The 17,866-nt window shown below is 35.5% G+C and overlaps 1 protein-coding gene across 1 annotated transcript; it reads right to left on the bottom strand.

The window, feature by feature from the left end:
- Positions 1-15,501: 15,501 nt before the first annotated feature.
- Positions 15,502-16,059, bottom strand: LOC140184641 (serine/threonine-protein phosphatase 7 long form homolog). The gene is made up of 2 exons (XM_072236577.1): positions 15,620-16,059; positions 15,502-15,523 (listed from the first exon to the last, which is right to left on the bottom strand). Exons 1-2 carry the CDS (start codon positions 16,057-16,059, stop codon positions 15,502-15,504), a joined length of 462 nt encoding a protein of 153 aa, XP_072092678.1.
- Between the last annotated feature and the right edge of the window lie 1,807 nt (positions 16,060-17,866).

Here is a 17,866-nt window from a genome sequence, read left to right on the forward strand (position 1 = left end):
TCCGCTCTATGGCTTTTTCATACAAACCTCACTTGTTTGCCTTTTTTCATGAGACTCAAGACATGACAAAATTAAACAAAAAATTACAAAACAGAATACATTGAAGGAGAAGAGAAATCTGTTAGCTCAGGTAGCTCTGAGAACTCTGTGTCTTGCACTCTCAAATTTTCTCCTTGCTTCAAACAGTGGTTGTTCCCCCTTTTTAAAGAAGAGGAAAACCTCCACACTTGAAGCCAAAACCGAACCAACTTCTTCCTCCTTCAACAAACACAGAACCGGTTCGGCCACACAGAGAGAGAAGAGATAACCATGCATTAACCAACATGCAATTACCTCTAGTCCTTTCTTGATCATCACCCTTCATCAATCCGGGCTCTCCATCCTTGGCTTGCTCTCTAAGATGAATTTCTGGCCCTTGATGCCTCATGATGATAATGACTTCATCTGCTTCAATCTCTGCCTTCAACCATCACTTCGCCACTCTAGCTACTCCCTGTGGTGGTTGAGCAGAATCAAAGACAAGCCATGCTTCAAGAATCTCTTCTCTTGGCCGAATCTTCAACTTCCTTTTCTGAGCATGAAGAGCTCAAGATTACCTCACCAAATCTAACCACATTTGGTGAAAATCTCAGCCACATCTCATTTTTATTTTAGTATGTTTTCTTGCCATCATTAGCTTGATGGTCTTGATGCATGCAACCTCTTCCTTTTCTTGGTTGAAGAACATTTCTTCCATTGTTTCCTGGATAAGGACCGAAGAAAGAAGAGGAAAGAGATGAGAGAGAATTAAAGAATCTGAAGAAAAGCAATGTAGAGTGGTTAAACACATTAATTGAAAGTAGCTTGCTTTTACTTCCCTTAGAGTGGCGTGCATAATCATAATAGCCATCAAAGCAATCTCCTCTCTCTTTCTTATGTTTCCAATGCATTAAATTAAATTTGAATTCCATCCAAAGTGAGAAATGGAATCCGTTGGAGGCAAGCAACCAAATTCAAAGAGTTGGGTTTTTCATCAATGTGCCTCAATCCCATTTTTTCTTTCGGACCATGCATGCTAAACAAATTGGGCTTGTGACATTATTTAAATTTCTGGCCCAATAGTAACATTTGCTTTTCTGATGAAATTTGGAACTTGCACAAAGCAATTGGAAAGCATGTAACATACTTGGGCTTAGAGCAATCAAAATCGTTTGGGCCCAAGTAACATCAAATCAGCCATATTCATCATATATTATCAAAACCAAAGGCTGAATGTATTTTGGGCTTGCACCAGAAAATTGTTTTCGGCCCAATATTAAACCTGAACAAAATTATTTTAATTAACACATTAATCAAGATTAACTTAATAACTTTGCTGTTAATAATGTTTGATCATCATCAATTTAGTTTAGAGTTTTCCAAACTCATCAATCTCCCCCTTGATGACAAACATTATTAAAATTGAAATGGAAAGAAATTTAGAGATTGAGTATAGAGTACTCCCTTTAAATATTTGAATTTCTCCCCCTTTCAAAATGTCACATTGCTCCCCCTAGATGTATGCTTATATTACTTAGGGAAGCACTTAATTTGTAACATTTAAATCAAACTTCAGGTAACAATGTTATTTAGCATCTTTTATAATGCTAAATGCTTGATTTATGAGCAGTTTTAATTGATAATCAAAACTCATTTGATATCATAAACTGATTTACTGCTCAAACTTCAAAAAGTATCCAAATATTTTTCAAGCATTTTCCTGTTTAGGATATCAGAGCAAAACAACATGATGAAAAATATTTGAAGAACAAAACAAGGCAGTTTTGATATTTTACACAATTTAAAGGAACTGCCAAAGATAAATTTTCAATCCAACAAGTTTATCAATGATGAATCAATAGCCAGGCATCAAAATAAATCAAACATCATTATAAACCAAATGCCAAATAAACTAATCATGATAAACCAAAAACTAAATGCAGTTCAAACAGCAATGACCATAGTAAAACCAATGCAATAACAACATGCATTTTTTGAACAAGGGTGATCATGAATTTTCAATTTGAAAATTTCATCCCCTGTTCCCCTGTTTTCCAGCCCTTGTTTCGTTCCAATTTCAATTTTGGAACCTAAATTTCTTCCCCCTTTTGTCATCACGGGGGCACCTGCACAAAACATGATTATCATAGCAGAATATTCAAGATAAAGTAGCAAAAGTATATCACAGTATCCTAGAGATTATCCTAGAGCAGTGAGTATCAAGTCATGCTCATACAAAAAAAAAAAAAAAAACAGATTGAGCCTAATGGAGCCAATATCAAACAAAATAAACACAGTTACTAATCATCAGAAAAATGAATATCTTCTTCCTCAGCGCCTCCTTTACTATCATCTCCCAAATCCTTTTTAAGATGTTCCAGCATCAGTTGACCCTTTCTTTGCAATTTTTCCAAGCTTTCTCACTTTCATAAGCTTGCTTGCGGGCCTCTTTGTGAGATCGAAACATCATGTCCGCCATGTTTGAAAATTCTCCCAAAATCTGTTGGATGGATTTGATGGTTTTGGAAGATTCTGGCCTGCCTTCATAGTCACTATCCGATGCAGCAGATTTTTGCCCTTTGGTTTCCTTAGTCGCTCCTCCTCCTCGGATTAAAGACACCTTGTTTTCTACAGTCTCATTCAACAAATCAACTTTAAAGTACTCAAAAATTCTAGTTAGAAACATACCATAAGGCAGGTTGGCCTTTCTGGTGCTTCTAACAGAATCCCACATGTGCCTAATCATAATATAACCAAAGGAGATAGGGGTAGAGGTAACCAAAGCAAACAATATGAGACAGTCAGAAAATGTTACTCGGTTGTGTGAGCCACTTTGGGGAGTCAGAATATGAGTGATGATTCGGTGAAGCAGGGAATTGACTGGTCCAAGAGCTTTGTGGGTTGGGATAGTGCCATGCAATCCAGAGAGATTCTCACAAATGTGCTGGAGAACAGTTTTGTGTGAAACGCCAACTTGTGTGTCCCATTTCTCCACCATATATGCTCGTGGTCCTTCATCCTTGAAGCCCAGGGCCGCTCCAATTATTTCAGCATCAAGGGCTATTTGAACCCTTTTGACATAGGAATGTAGGGTACTGTCAATGAGCCGCATATTGGCATAAAACTCTCGAACAAGACCAGGGTAGACTGGTTTCTTGATAAGGAGCAAAGGCTTCCAGTTGAGAAGTTCAAACGGAGAGGAAATGTTGATGCCCTTGTTGTCGAGATTTTCGAGGCTAACAAGATAGGTTGTGCACAAATGGCGCTTCTCCACAACCTCTTGGTGAAACTCAAAAGAGGTGCAAGAGTTAAATCTGCTTGGATCAAAGTGAGAGTGAGTCTTGCCATACTTGTCTCTGAATTCCATGGATTCCAGGTTTGGAGGTTCAGTCGTGTCATTGAGTGCAAACCCCTGATTTTTCTGTGAGCTTTTTCCGGGGGTAGTTCTCTTCGGTGATGAGGGTGGAGGTGAAGGAGTGGAAGTATGAGATTCTTGCTCTTCTTCTTCAACTACAGGTTTCTTGTTCTTGCCTCGGCCTGAACTTTTGTGGGCAATCACCTTCTTTCTCATGGTGGTTGTTTGTTTGGACGGTGGTGAAAGAGAAGATGATGATGTTGAATGAATGTGGATATGAGTGTGGGTTTGAGGCGTTGATGGTTTTCGAGAAAGAAGAATTCTTTCACTCTTTCTTGGCGTGGTTTTCTTTTTCATGGTAATGGAGGAATGAAATATGAAAGGGTGAGGTTGATAACCGAGTTGAGTGGGAGAGAAGCAAGGTGGGTGACGCATTAAATGAGGCTTGGAGAGAGAATATGATGGAAATAATGATCATTAGTGGGTGGTTAATGACCATTATGTGGTGGTTATTACCCAAAAGGATGATTTCCCTTTTAACTTTTGAAATCTAAAACTGAAAAGTTGTTGCCTTAAATCAAGGGATTAGATGGAGAGAGGGATTTGATTTGACAATAACCACTTCCAAGAAGATATGATGACACAAGGAAGAAGATTCTTATTTGTATGGAGAGATAACTAACAAAACTGTTATGGTGGGGTCATGAAATTTTGGTGGGGCCCATAAAATTTGAATTCTGCGTTGCCTCCCCCTTGACCACAGCTCTTCCATTATGCCATTATTTTCATCTCGTCCAAACCTACGAGCAAAACAGAGCAGAGTCACATATTTACAGATTTTCAATGAAACTTAAATCAAACATTCCCAAACTTTTTCTTAATGTACATAATCTGTCTTCACAGAGAGGTTTTGTAAAAATATCAGCAATTTGGTCTTCAGATTTTACAAATTGAATATCAATAGTACCCTTTTGCACATGTTCCCTAATGAAATGATATTTTATCTCAATATGCTTAGTTCTTGAGTGCAGAACAGGATTTTTTGAAATGTTTATAGCACTTATATTATCACAAAATAAGGGTATACTATTGATTTTTAATTTGTAATCTTCCAATTGTGTTTTTAACCAAATTAATTGTGAGCAACAAGCAGATGCGGAAACATATTCGGCTTCAGCAGTGGATAGAGCCACTGTGGCTTGTTTCTTGCTTGACCACATGTTGAGTGAGCTTTCAAGGAAGCAACACATGCCGGAAGTGCTCCTCCTATCCACTCGATCTCCCGCATAATCTGCATCACAAAACCCTACTGCACAAAAGTCATCAGATTTAGGATACCATAATCTATAATTACAAGTTTCCTTAATGTATCTAATGATGCGCTTAACAGCCGTAAGGTGGGATTCTTTTGGATGAGATTGAAACCTTGAACATACACCCACACTTTGGACTATATCAGGTCTAGAGGAGGTAAGGTACATAAGTGAACCTATCATTCCTCTATACCTTGTTTCATCCACATCTTGGCCATCATCATCCTTTTCAAGTTTAGTATTGGGATGCATAGGGGTGCCCATTGATTTGGAGTTTTCTAGGCCAAACATTTTGATAAGTTCTTTTGCATACTTTCCTTGATGAATAAAAGTACCACTAGGAGTTTGCTTAATTTGGAGGCCAAGAAAGAAAGTTAGCTCTCCCATTAAACTCATCTCAAACTCACTAGTCATGAGTTTTCCAAACTCTTCACACAAGGAAACATTGGCCGATCCAAATACAATGTCATCAACATAAACTTGAACAAGAAGGATATCATCATTAGATGCTTTAATGAATAGAGTAGTGTCGATGGTTCCCATTTGAAAATGATTTTCCAACAAGAAGGCACTAAGCCTTTCATACCAAGCTCTTGGAGCTTGTCTAAGGCCATAAAGAGCCTTAGTTAGTTTAAAAACATAATTTGGAAACTCTTTATGTTCAAAACCGGGGGGTTGAGCCACATACACTTCCCTATCAATAAAGCCATTAAGGAAAGCGCACTTAACATCCATTTGAAACATTTTGAAACCCTTATGGGCAGCATAGGCAAGAAGCAACCTAATTGCTTCCATTCTAGCTACCGGAGCAAAAGACTCATCAAAATCAATACCCTCTTCTTGATCGTAACCTTGGGCCACTAATCTAGCCTTGTTACGAACAACTTGTCCATCCTCACCAAGTTTATTTTTAAATACCCACTTAGTACCCGTTACCTTCTTACGATCCGGATGAGGTACTAGTGTCCAAACCTTATTCTTGTCAAATTGAGCAAGCTCCTCTTGCATGGCCTTGACCCATGATGGATCTTCAAGAGCTTGTTTGATATTGTTGGGCTCCATTTGTGACAAGAGAGCAAGGTTGCTAGGTTCGGTTTGCCTTTTGGTGGAGGATCTTGTGGTTATACCTTGAGAGGGATCACCAATGATAAAGTCATGAGGATAGCCCCTTATGGACTTCCATTCTCTAGGCTTTCGGACAGGTGTTGAGCTTTGATGAACTTCTGGTGGACTCACTATTTCAGTTTCTCGTCCCTGCTCAGGAGACAAATTGGAAAAATCTCCTTCAATCTGACGAGACAAAACTGGACTGGCAGATTCTTCATTTTGGACAGATTTGGGATTTTCTTTGCTTGTTCCAGCTCCTTCTCCATCTGAATCATTGTCTATCACAGTACTGGGAATTTAGAATCACAAAAGGCAACATGTATGGATTCTTCTATTGTCCTATGCTCCTTGAGATAAACTCTATAGGCCTTGCTTGTGGTGGAATATCCAACAAACATTCCTTCATAGGATTTTGGATCAAATTTTCCAAGATTTTCTTTATTATTAAGCACAAAGCATTTGCATCCAAAAACATGAAAGTACTTAAGATTTGGAGGGGTTCCTTTCCATAGCTCATAAGGGGTTTTCTTTAACCCTTTTCTAATGATTGTTCTATTCAAAATATAACATGCTGTGTTCACAGCTTCAGCCCACAAAAATTTAGGAATCTCATTCTCACATAGCATAGCCCTAGTCATCTCTTGAAGGCTTCTATTCCTTCTCTCAACCACCCCATTTTGTTGGGGAGTTCTAGGACATGAAAAGTTATGAGAAATTCCTAAATCATCACAAAATTTTTCAAAATCTTGATTTTCAAATTCCCTTCCATGATCACTTCTCAAATGAGCAATTTTTAAATCTTTTTCATTTTGAATTTTTTTGCAAAGAGTGGAGAAGGTATGAAAGGCATCATTCTTATGAGCAAGGAAAAGTACCCAACCAAATCTAGAGTAATCATCTACCACTACAAGACCATAGTGTTTTCCTCCTAAACTTTGAGTTCTAGTAGGACCAAAAAGATCAATATGTAACATCTCCAATGGCCTTTTGGTTGAGATTCCATCTTTTGATTTAAAGGAAGATTTTACTTGTTTACCCAATTGGCAAGCATCACAAGTAAGATCCTTATCAAACTTGATGTTTGGAATTCCTCTAACCAAATTCTTTTTAATTAGCTTAGAAATTTGGTACATGCTAGCATGTCCCAACTTTCTATGCCAAAGCCATTTTTCAGATTCAATGGATGTAAAACATGTTACATTTTGTTCCTTTAAATCCTCAAGAGTTAATCCATACACATTGTTGCATCTCTTGGCTTCAAATAAAATATCCCCAGTTTTCTCACAAACAACCAAACAAACAAACTTTTTAAAGATAACATCAAAACCTAAATCACACAATTGACTAACACTAAGTAAGTTATGTTTCAAACCATTTACAAGAAGCACATCATTTATACAAGAAGAAAAGTTTTTACCAACTTTTCCAACAGCCACTATTTTTCCTTTTGCATCATCACCAAAAGTGACAAGTCCTCCATCATACTCATCTAGCTTTATGAAGAATGTTGTCTTTCCGGTCATATGCCTAGAACATCCGCTGTCCATATACCACATGTTCTCCTTTCTTTTGGATGCTAGGCACACCTACAAAACAATGCTTAAGAGACCTTAGGTATCCAAATCTTTTTGGATCCTTTTACGTTAAACCATCTTCTATGTCCTAAGCCATGTAATCAAAAACAACTTTACAAACTTTATCACCAATCATTCTTTCACCAAAGAAACATTGAATAGGAAAGTGTCCATTTCGATTGCATAGCCTACAAAATCTTGGAGTTGCTGTTTTGTTAAAGTGAGTTGGGTCTTGATACTTTGTATCATTTGAAGATGAAGCAATGTTTTCAAAATGTGATTTTTCAGATTTATAAAACCCCAACCCAGCTTTATCATAAAGAGGTTTTTGACTAGCCAAGATTTGATTCAAATTTTCAGAACTTTGGGTGAACTTGGCTAAGTCTTCTTTAAGTCTTTTAACCTCTTTAAGCAACTCTTCATTTTGCTTAAAACAATCCACATATGCAAGGACAGAATGGTCACTTTCACAACTTCTAACTTGGGCTCTTAACTGCTTGTTCTCTTCAACAAGATTACAAGCAGTTTCGGCCTCTCTCACTTTTTCTTTTAGAAAACTGTTTTCAGCTTGAAGAATGGTAATTTGTTGTTCAAGTTCTTGATTTTCTAGCAGAAAGCATCTTATTTTTTCAGAAAGGTGGTCTATCATAATTCATAAGATGAAGATCTTCAGTGTCGGGGTTATGAAAGACTACCTGATTTACATGATCTGCCATAAGGCACTGTTGAGACTTGGTCTCTGATTCTTCATCATCATCATCTGAGTCATTTTCCAACTCTTCCCATGAAGCCATTAGTCCTTTCTTCTTTCCTTTTCTCGGCTTTTCTTCCTTCTTCAACTTGGGACAATCAGATTTGAAATGCTCCATTTCCTTGCAATTGTAACAGATTACTTTGCTAAGGTCTTTCTTCATCCTCTTTGAGCTACTGCCTTTGCCTTTGAGCTTTGCCATTTTCCTGAATTTTTTTGCAAACAACAACACAAACTCATTTTCAGAAGAGTTATCACTGGATTCATCATTCAGAGGGTTAGTCACAGAAGAAAAAGCAATTCCTTTCTTTTTTGAATCTTTTTTTAAATAGGAGTTTTCAAAAGCAAGAAGATTTCCTCTCAAATCATCAAGTGTCATGGAATCTAAGTTACTACTCTCAGAAATAATTAAAGCTTTTGTTTCCCACTCTTTTGTGAGACATCTCAACACTCTTCTCACTAGCACAGATTCTGAATGTGTGATTCCAAGAGCATCTAAGCCAACAGTGATGGTATTGAACCGTTCGAACAGTTCATCAATGGACTCTCCTTCCTTCATTGCAAACATTTCATATTCCCTGTTTAACATGTCTGTCTGAGTTTTCTTTACAATGGTAGTTCCTTCATGAGTGATTTGCAACTTGTCCCAGATTTCCTTTGCCGTTGTGCATCGTGATACTCGTCGGTACTCCTCAAAGCTGATAGCACAGTTGAGCAGATTGGTTGCCTTGGCATTTAACTCCACCTTCTTCCTATCTTCCTCGGTCCAGCTTGCTTCTGGTTTAAGAGAGATTACTCCTTGAGCATTTGTGGTAGTTGGAAATTTAGGACCTTCCAAGATGATCTTCCAAAGTCTGTAATCCACGGCTTGTACAAATATCTTCATCCTCTCCTTCAAATAGGTGTAATTTTTTCCATTGAAGAGGGGAGGTCTGTTGCTTGATTGACCTTCAGCCAGATTGTATGACAACACACTTGCGCCACTGTTTTCTGCCATGAGGATCTTTACTCCAAGCTGCAAAGCTTGATCTCTTTGAGACCAAGCTCTGATACCAATTGATGGTTTCAGTGGCTAAGAGAAGGGGGGTTGAATCTTAGCCCCCTTTTTGCTTGAAACACTTGCTGACCTTCAGAGAGGACTTTTCTGTTTTTGCTCGTCACTGGACACGAGCAACTTTGTTTTGTCTCGTCCCTTGCCACGAGACTTTTCTTTTTGTCTCGTCACTTGGCATGAGATAACTCTGGTTTTTGCTCCTGTGTATTTGAAAATAAAAATGGAGTAGAAAGGAGAAGAAGATTGCACCCAGATATATCCTGGTTCGGCTGCTAAGTGCAGTGCAACCTACATCCAGTCTCCATCACAAACATGATGGAATTTCACTATAATCAATCTGATTACAACTTGCAAAGTGCTAACCCAACTTACAAGGGGATTCCCACAGAATCATGATACACAACATAGATGAACAAAGGACCTCTAAGACATCTATGGCTTTTTCTTTTAATTTTGCACTCTCTGCCTTTTTCCGCTCTATGGCTTTTTCATACAAACCTCACTTGTTTGCCTTTTTCCATGAGACTCAAGACATGACAAAATTAAACAAAAAAAATTACAAAACAGAATACATTGAAGGAGAAGAGAAATCTGTTAGCTCAGGTAGCTCTGAGAACTCTGTGCCTTGCACTCTCAAATTTTCTCCTTACTTCAAACAGTGGTTGTTTCCCCTTTTTAAAGAAGAGGAAAACCTCCACACTTGAAGCCAAAACCGAACCAACTTCTTCCTCCTTCAACAAACACAGAACCGGTTCGGCCACACAGAGAGAGAAGAGATAACCATGCATTAACCAACATGCAATTACCTCTAGTCCTTTCTTGATCATCACCCTTCATCAATCCGGGCTCTCCATCCTTGGCTTGCTCTCTAAGATGGATTTCTGGCCCTTGATGCCTCATGATGATAATGACTTCATCTGCTTCAATCTCTGCCTTCAACCATCACTTCGCCACTCTAGCTACTCCCTGTGGTGGTTGAGCAGAATCAAAGACAAGACATGCTTCAAGAATCTCTTCTCTTGGCCGAATCTTCAACTTCCTTTTCTGAGCATGAAGAGCTCAAGATTACCTCACCAAATCTAACAACATTTGATGAAAATCTCAGCCACAACTCATTTTTATTTTAGTATGTTTTCTTGCCATCATTAGCTTGATGGTCTTGATGCATGCAACCTCTTCCTTTTCTTGGTTGAAGAACATTTCTTCCATTGTTTCCTGGACAAGGACCGAAGAAAGAAGAGGAAAGAGATGAGAGAGAATTAAAGAATCTGAAGAAAAGCAATGTAGAGTGGTTAAACACATTAATTGAAAGTAGCTTGCTTTTACTTCCCTTAGAGTGGCGTGCATAATCATAATAGCCATCAAATCAATCTCTTCTCTCTTTCTTATGTTTCCAATGCATTAAATTAAATTTGAATTCCATCCAAAGTGAGAAATGGAATCTGTTGGAGGCAAGCAACCAAATTCAAAGAGTTGGATTTTTCATCAATGTGCCCCAATCCCATTTTTTCTTTCGGACCATGCATGCTAAACAAATTGGGCTTGTGACATTATTTAAATTTCTGGCCCAATAGTAACATTTGCTTTCCTGATGAAATTTGGAACTTGCACAAAGCAATTGGAAAGCATGTAACACACTTGGGCTTAGAGCAATCAAAATCGTTTGGGCCCAAGTAACATCAAATCAGCTATATTCATCATATATTATCAAAACCAAAGGCTGAATGTATTTTGGGCTTGCACCAGAAAATTGTTTTCGGCCCAATATTAAACCTGCACAATTTTATGAAGTCATTTAATTAAGTAATTAGAATATTAATTTTGAATTACTGCTAATAAACTTTTCGCCATTTTCGGTACGTTAGTATATATTAATTGTTCAAAGAGAAACGTTAAGGACAAATATTTTTTATTAATATTAGTCTAAAAATTTTCAATTAAGTCCATATAATATACAAATATTTTTTAATCAAGTCTTTTTAAATTAAAATTTTTGAAATTAAATTTGTAACATATAAAGACATTGAAATCATATTCCTATATTTATTATATCTTACCGTTATAAATAATACAATAAATTTATTATACTAATAATTAATTTATTAATTTATGTAAATTAACTCATTAAAAATTTATATCATTATTATTGCATATTACTTTACTACTGCCATTATTTCAGCGAACATAGGTCTCAACTTTGGATCTCTACAATACAAAAAGAGTATCATATAGTCACACCAAACATCGGGTGTATTTTATTCATGTAGGTGAAGTATTCTAAAACTTCCTAAAACTTAAACATTTGCAAATAGCCTAAAAATTTTTTATTAAGTCCATATAAATCTAGAAGTTTTTTATTAAATTCATATAATATACAAATATTCTTCAACCAAGTCTTTTTAAATTATAAATTTTGAAATTAAGTTTGTAACCTATAAAGATATTAAATCTATATTCTTATATTTATTATATTTTACCGTTATAAACAATATAATAACTTTATAATACCAATAATTAATTTATTAATTTCTATAAACTCAATCATTAAATGTAATAAATATCCATATAATAAATGTCATAATAATATTATTTAATCATAATAAATTTTACGTTACAAATATTTAAATTATACACTATTTGAACTACTTATATAAGTCTCTAATCACGATTCTTTAAAATAACATCAAATTTACCATAAGAAATTTCTTTTCAAACTATACAACATCTCAAACTTACTCAATGGAGCATCATTCATTGGACAATATAACCAAACATACGGACAATTGGTTTATCAAAGTTCGCGTGGTTCGTCTATGAAAAACATTAACACCCAAAAATAAAGAGGAGCCTCTTTTCTTAGAAATTATTATATTAGATGAAAAGGTACAAAATAAACAAATTTATTCTGTTTTTAAATTGAATTTAAAAAAAAGCTTTAATTATTTTTGTTTTTTATACTTTTAATATTATTTTATAATACTTTATATATAATTGTATTTTAATATCGTTAAAGTTAAACTTCTCTCAATTTGATAATCATTGTTCCTTTTCTAATAATTTAAAAAAATAAACGCAATCATGTTTTTAACTAATTGTTAACAATGATTTACTAACACTGGAGAGAACACCTCTTCATGTAATTGTGAAGAAAAATATGATAAAGAAAAATATGATAAATAAATTCAAACATTTGTTAGAAAAAGAAAAAGTCTATACTATCAAAAATTTGAAAATAGAAGATGCAAATGATTTGTATAGAGCAATTAAAGGTACTATGAAATCAAATTTTTTAATAACAACTATTGTGAAAGAAATCAAAGATCCAGTTTTGAATATTCTCCAACACTATTTTGAATTTGCATCACTTGAGACATTATCTGACAGAGTGGGTCAAAGACAAATTTTAACAGGTAATTTTATTTTATATTATTTCAATTATTCTTATTAAAAATAATTTATTAAAAAAAATCAACACATTTTTGTTCTTTTTATTGTAGATGTCATTGAAAAACTGCATGCAATAGAAGAAGAAGAACAAGTAGATGTTAAAAGAAAACCCACAAAAATACGAAGAATGGAATTAATACTCAAAGTGTAAAAAATATACAACCAATTCATTTTTCATTTAGATATATAGTTGTTAACAAAATACTATTAATTTTAGGAACATCGCATTGTGGAGAAATCTCTCAAATCAGATAAATAAAGAAATTACAACACAAATCAAGGGCCAAAAAATTGTTGCACTCACATCAACATTGGTTAGTGAATATAAAGGTATGATTTTTTAAAAAAAATTTTAATTTATTGTTTTTTTTAGTTCAAAGAATTATATTTTATATAATACATTAATTGACACAATACAATACGATCTTATTTTATATAACCTATTATATTATAATATTAGGTGATTATTAGGTTAGTACAACTTCAAGTACAAAAATCTATATCAATCCAGAAATTGAAGAATTCACACAGCTGACTTATGGATATTTCATAACTAATAAATCTCTCAAAAATTAATTCATTTATTTCTAATTTATATTATTTATTGATTATAGGAACCAACTTCGCCAACACCAATATCATCAGACGAAGATCACATACCTATCAAGAGGTTGAGGAGAAAAAAAAAACGATACAAATTCAAGACACGTTTTCGGAAGAAGACCATACATGCAAAGAGGGAGCAAACAACACAAAAGAAAGTGCACACAACTCACCAATTCATAAGGAACATGCCTTCATAACAACCTACGACAGAAAAAAGAAAACAACAACTCTAACAACAACCAATAAAAAAAGGAGGACGAGTGCCACATAAGAAAACCAATTCCATCAATTAAACCAAATACAAATATCAATTCCAACATCCAAATACTTTGTACTACCATTTCTTTTAAATAAAATACCATTTAAATTTATTTTTAGTTTATACATATTTCATTTAATTCTACACAACATAATAATTTTTAGTATTTATTATATATTATTATTAATTTATCGTCCCGCGCATCGCGTGGGTCACATTCTAGTTTTTATTAAAATTTGGTCAGCAGTTAACCAATAAAGAAAAAGTGAATAATTTTACACTATTAGATGTAACCTCACACCATTAAAAGCACTAATGATGACTAATTAATAACTACAATCACAAAATTTATTGGTCTCTTAGCACTCGTTTTTGAAAGAATTCAAATTATCTTATTAAATAAGAAATAATAGAATTAATTTTACACCGTGCCCTTTAAGGCGTCGCTTATTCTTTTTCGTGTGAGAGAGAGACGTGTGTATCACAGGATGGTGTGAGAAAAGAAATGTTTTACGTTGTTATGGGTTACACAAATCGGTGCATCCGATTTTTTTGTATTGTTTTTTTTTTTTAAATAAACGATCACAAATCGGACGGTCCGATTTGTGGTTTAAAAAATAAAAAAAATTTAATGTTAAAATCGGATCCTCCGATTTTTATTTTCAAAAATAAAAAAAAATTATAAATACAAATCAGACCCTCCGATTTGATCATCACTTTTTCTGTACAAAAAACTCGCATGGTCCGAGTTCTTCACACTGAAACTGAACAAAAGTTGTTTCACACATTAGTATAACACCCCAAAAACCCATAACCATGCACAACACAAACAAAGTTTCCATAACAAAAAAATGAGTCTTAAGGCGTTGGGTTCATTAATTGTTAAAATATATACTTTATTTAATCTAAATTTACTGCTTACACTTGGAACACGTCAAAAACATGTTTTTCTTAATTTATTTATAACAAAATAAATAAATGGTAATACTAGGTCGTAACAATTAATAAATATTAAATAGGACAAGTTATGACTATTTTTTACTAATTTTTTGTTATTATCAAATATTTTCGATAAATAAATAACTTTTTGAGTCAATCTATCTAAAGTCTAAACATTATTATTTCAACAGTAAAGTTGGTAGTAGTTTGTAAGTTTCTCCTTTAATTGGTGCATTAATTGAGAAGGGGAGACTACACATAAGAGGTGTGACAAGTGGGTGGGAACTGCCAAATGAAAATAAATACATTGATGGCACATTTAATGTCACATGGACATGGTAAAGTCTAATGAAAGAGGAATCATATGGAAAGGATAGGCATACTGGGGACTGGCACGTGTTACACACATGACCAGTCAGTCATAAATTTGCCAGAATTCTTCACCAAGTACTCATCGATAGGTCTAGTGTCAAGTATGGTGCACGGTAATTCTGCAACTGAGATCGAACCTCTATCTCCAACCATCGTACCATTGTTAGAGTCGTTCTGGCTATCAGACATTCTCACTACGACTAATAATGGTCAGTTACCTATTGTTAAACACAGTAAATAAATAAACTAGTATTACTATCAGAATAACAAATAACTACCAACGTATAATTTTGAACAACTTAACCACTATTTATACTTGTCAAGATTCACTGGAATGCCTAGCACCGATTGCTCCTTGTTGAACTGTCGTTTCACCCGATCAACGTGGTGAAATCAGATAATGATAAAACAGACCAGCGGGATGGCCGACAACCAGGTACCCCACTCCTCCTCCTCACGAAACTAGTGCGGGCACAGGGCCTGCATCGCAAGGTCATCGAATACTCTCCATGCAAACTGAATAAAAAAATATGTCCAACATTAGTAACCATACGCTACATAACTAACCATCGAAGAAATACCGTATTACAACACAACAAGTATTTAAAATTACAATATATTTAATTTCATGACTAACCTCATCGAACTGTAACCGGTCGATCGATATCCTCCAGTACAGGATCTTGGCCTGATGCTGATCCCTACTCTACTGCTGCGATCCAACCAACCTGACAGTAACAGAGATATACATAATTCATTAAGTAACAAACCATACGAATTAACAACAATATTTAACGCGAAATGAAAAAATAATATTTGGTTACCTTGCAGCTAGTGGATACTGGTAGATTCCTCTATCTGGTGGACACCACTGAGAAAATCTCTGATAAATCCAGCTCATCAAAAGCGGAGTGCAACCGACGATGTCCGTGACGCTCCGCTGTGCCGCCAAATAGAGTGACTGGTAAGTCCAGGCCAGCATAACAGAGCCACAAGATAACGCCCTACACTCCGCGAAGTCCCAGAGAAGTGGTAGCCAACGTACGTGCACTTGGTTGTTGGACTTGTCTGTCAACAGATACCCTCCGATCAGTAACATAATATAGCACCAGACATACTGTCGGAGGGTCTCAGGGTCATCAGTCGGGGGCATCTGGCAGACATGATCACGCAACCACACCAGCTTCAGCGTGAATGACTCCTTCCTCTGCGCAGCCTGCTGTGCCGCCATCGGAGGCCTGACACCGAGCAACTGCTCCACCATGGCCCACGTCTCCGTGTCGTACCACCTACCAAAGTCACGAAGGCATCCCCAACGGGGCTCCCATGTGCGCGTAGGCCTAGGTGGTATGCCACATCCTGCAGGGTGATAGTGACCTCACCCCACGGGAGATGAAACGTGTGCGTCTCCGGACGCCATCGCTCTACGAGTGCCGAAATCAGGAAATTGTGAAGTCCCTGAGGGGGACCGTGTCGCCGAATCCGGCCTCAGCTAGATACGGGACGATGGCGTCCAGTGGAGGAAGAGTATGGCTGACTCGCCGGGGCAGTAGAAGGCGATGCCTCTGTGGAAAAAAAATAAAATTTTAACTTACAAAGAGATAATCATAAATTTTTCTACTCTACTTAAGAACATACTTCCATGTCTCTAGTCTACAGATGTCTCTAAATTACATATGTCGGTAAACAAATCCTAATTAAGTCATACCAATCTTACACAAATAAATACAAATCTAAATTCATCATACAGTACAATCCCTAAAGCATTTTACTCAGTGTTTGTCACTACGAGACTACCCTAACAATATCCACATACTTAGATTAACCGAACAGAACGCAACTAACTTCGAAGTCAGCCGCCCCGGAGTAATGCGATGTCTCGTTCAGTCTGTTGATGTCCCTGTCGTTCTCCACCTGCCGTGCCATCACCGTATCAGTCTCAAATATGGTAGTAAAGGATAAAAAAAGGGAGAAAGAGGTTGACTAAGTCAAAATAGGGCCAGAGACACGCTGTAAACGACTTATACTTATAAGCACGGTATGGCCTTATCTCGTTTACAGTGTGAACGAGATAAGACTAAGGAATTTAAATTGGTAAATATTTTTTAAATTATTTATTTTGGTAATTATTAGATTTATTTTATTTATTTAAATAAAAAATCCTTTAGTTCAGCCGATTCAATAGGTATTTCTATATCTAGAATCTTCAGGTTAGATCTTGCATATTAAAAAAAAATGTAATAAAATTAGAAAGGTTAAAAACAAATAAAATCTTTGGAAATTTTAATTTTGTGTCAGTCATTTCTCCTGAAAATGTCATGGACTTTCACTTGTATACTATGGTGATAATTTCATGTGAAGTAATTTTACATTGCAAAGGAATCTAAGTGGGGCAAAAAATCTGCTTCATGCAAGCAACAATAATTGCTTAATTTTTTCGTACACTTGAGACCCTTTTTGGATCGGTTCAATCGTGAAGCAAAAAGTGTGTACTATCAATCTATCATCTTATCTTATCAATGCTTTCATATGCAACTATCAAACACACAAAATTAACACAGAAAACACAGAAGTTCCCCCTTAATTAATTTGTAATTGCCCACCTCTTGTGTTCATCTTGTTCTGATTAACATTCATATTTGGCTCTAGAACACTAGCGTTTGGTGGAGAGACAGAGACGGAAATACTGAGACTGAGAGACAAAGACTAAGAGACAGGAATTGAAATAAATCTCAGTATTCTGTTTGGTGCAAAATGGGAGACAGGAATTGAAACAAGAATGAAATTCTAATTTAATTTGCACAAAGGATAAAATTGGAATTAATTAATTGAAATGAAAGTATTTTAGGTATAAAATGTTATTAAAGTTTTAGTCTCCATCTCTAAAAATTTCGGTTCTCTGTGTCCTTACTTTTTAGAGGTACTAAAATACTGAAATTTTAGAGACAAAGACAAAAATTTTAGTACAGTCTCTGAACTAACAAATACGATACCGAGTCTCAGTCTTTCAGTCTCTATCTCAGTACCTCAAAACAAACGCTATTAGAACAAAAACTTCAATTAAACAAATA

Source organism: Arachis hypogaea, chromosome 5 (genome assembly GCF_003086295.3).
Source record: "Arachis hypogaea cultivar Tifrunner chromosome 5, arahy.Tifrunner.gnm2.J5K5, whole genome shotgun sequence".
Classification (NCBI taxonomy): domain Eukaryota; kingdom Viridiplantae; phylum Streptophyta; class Magnoliopsida; order Fabales; family Fabaceae; genus Arachis; species Arachis hypogaea.

What these genes read in the sequence shown, in the direction of transcription:
- LOC140184641 (XM_072236577.1), bottom strand. Translation starts at nt 16,059, where the DNA reads ATGGTGGAGCAGTTGCTCGGTGTCAGGCCTCCGATGGCGGCACAGCAG. An exon ending in CAGTATCCACTAGCTGCAAG is followed by an intron (nt 15,524 to 15,619) that starts GTAACCAAATAT and finishes TGTTACTGTCAG; the next exon opens with GTTGGTTGGATCGCAGCAGT.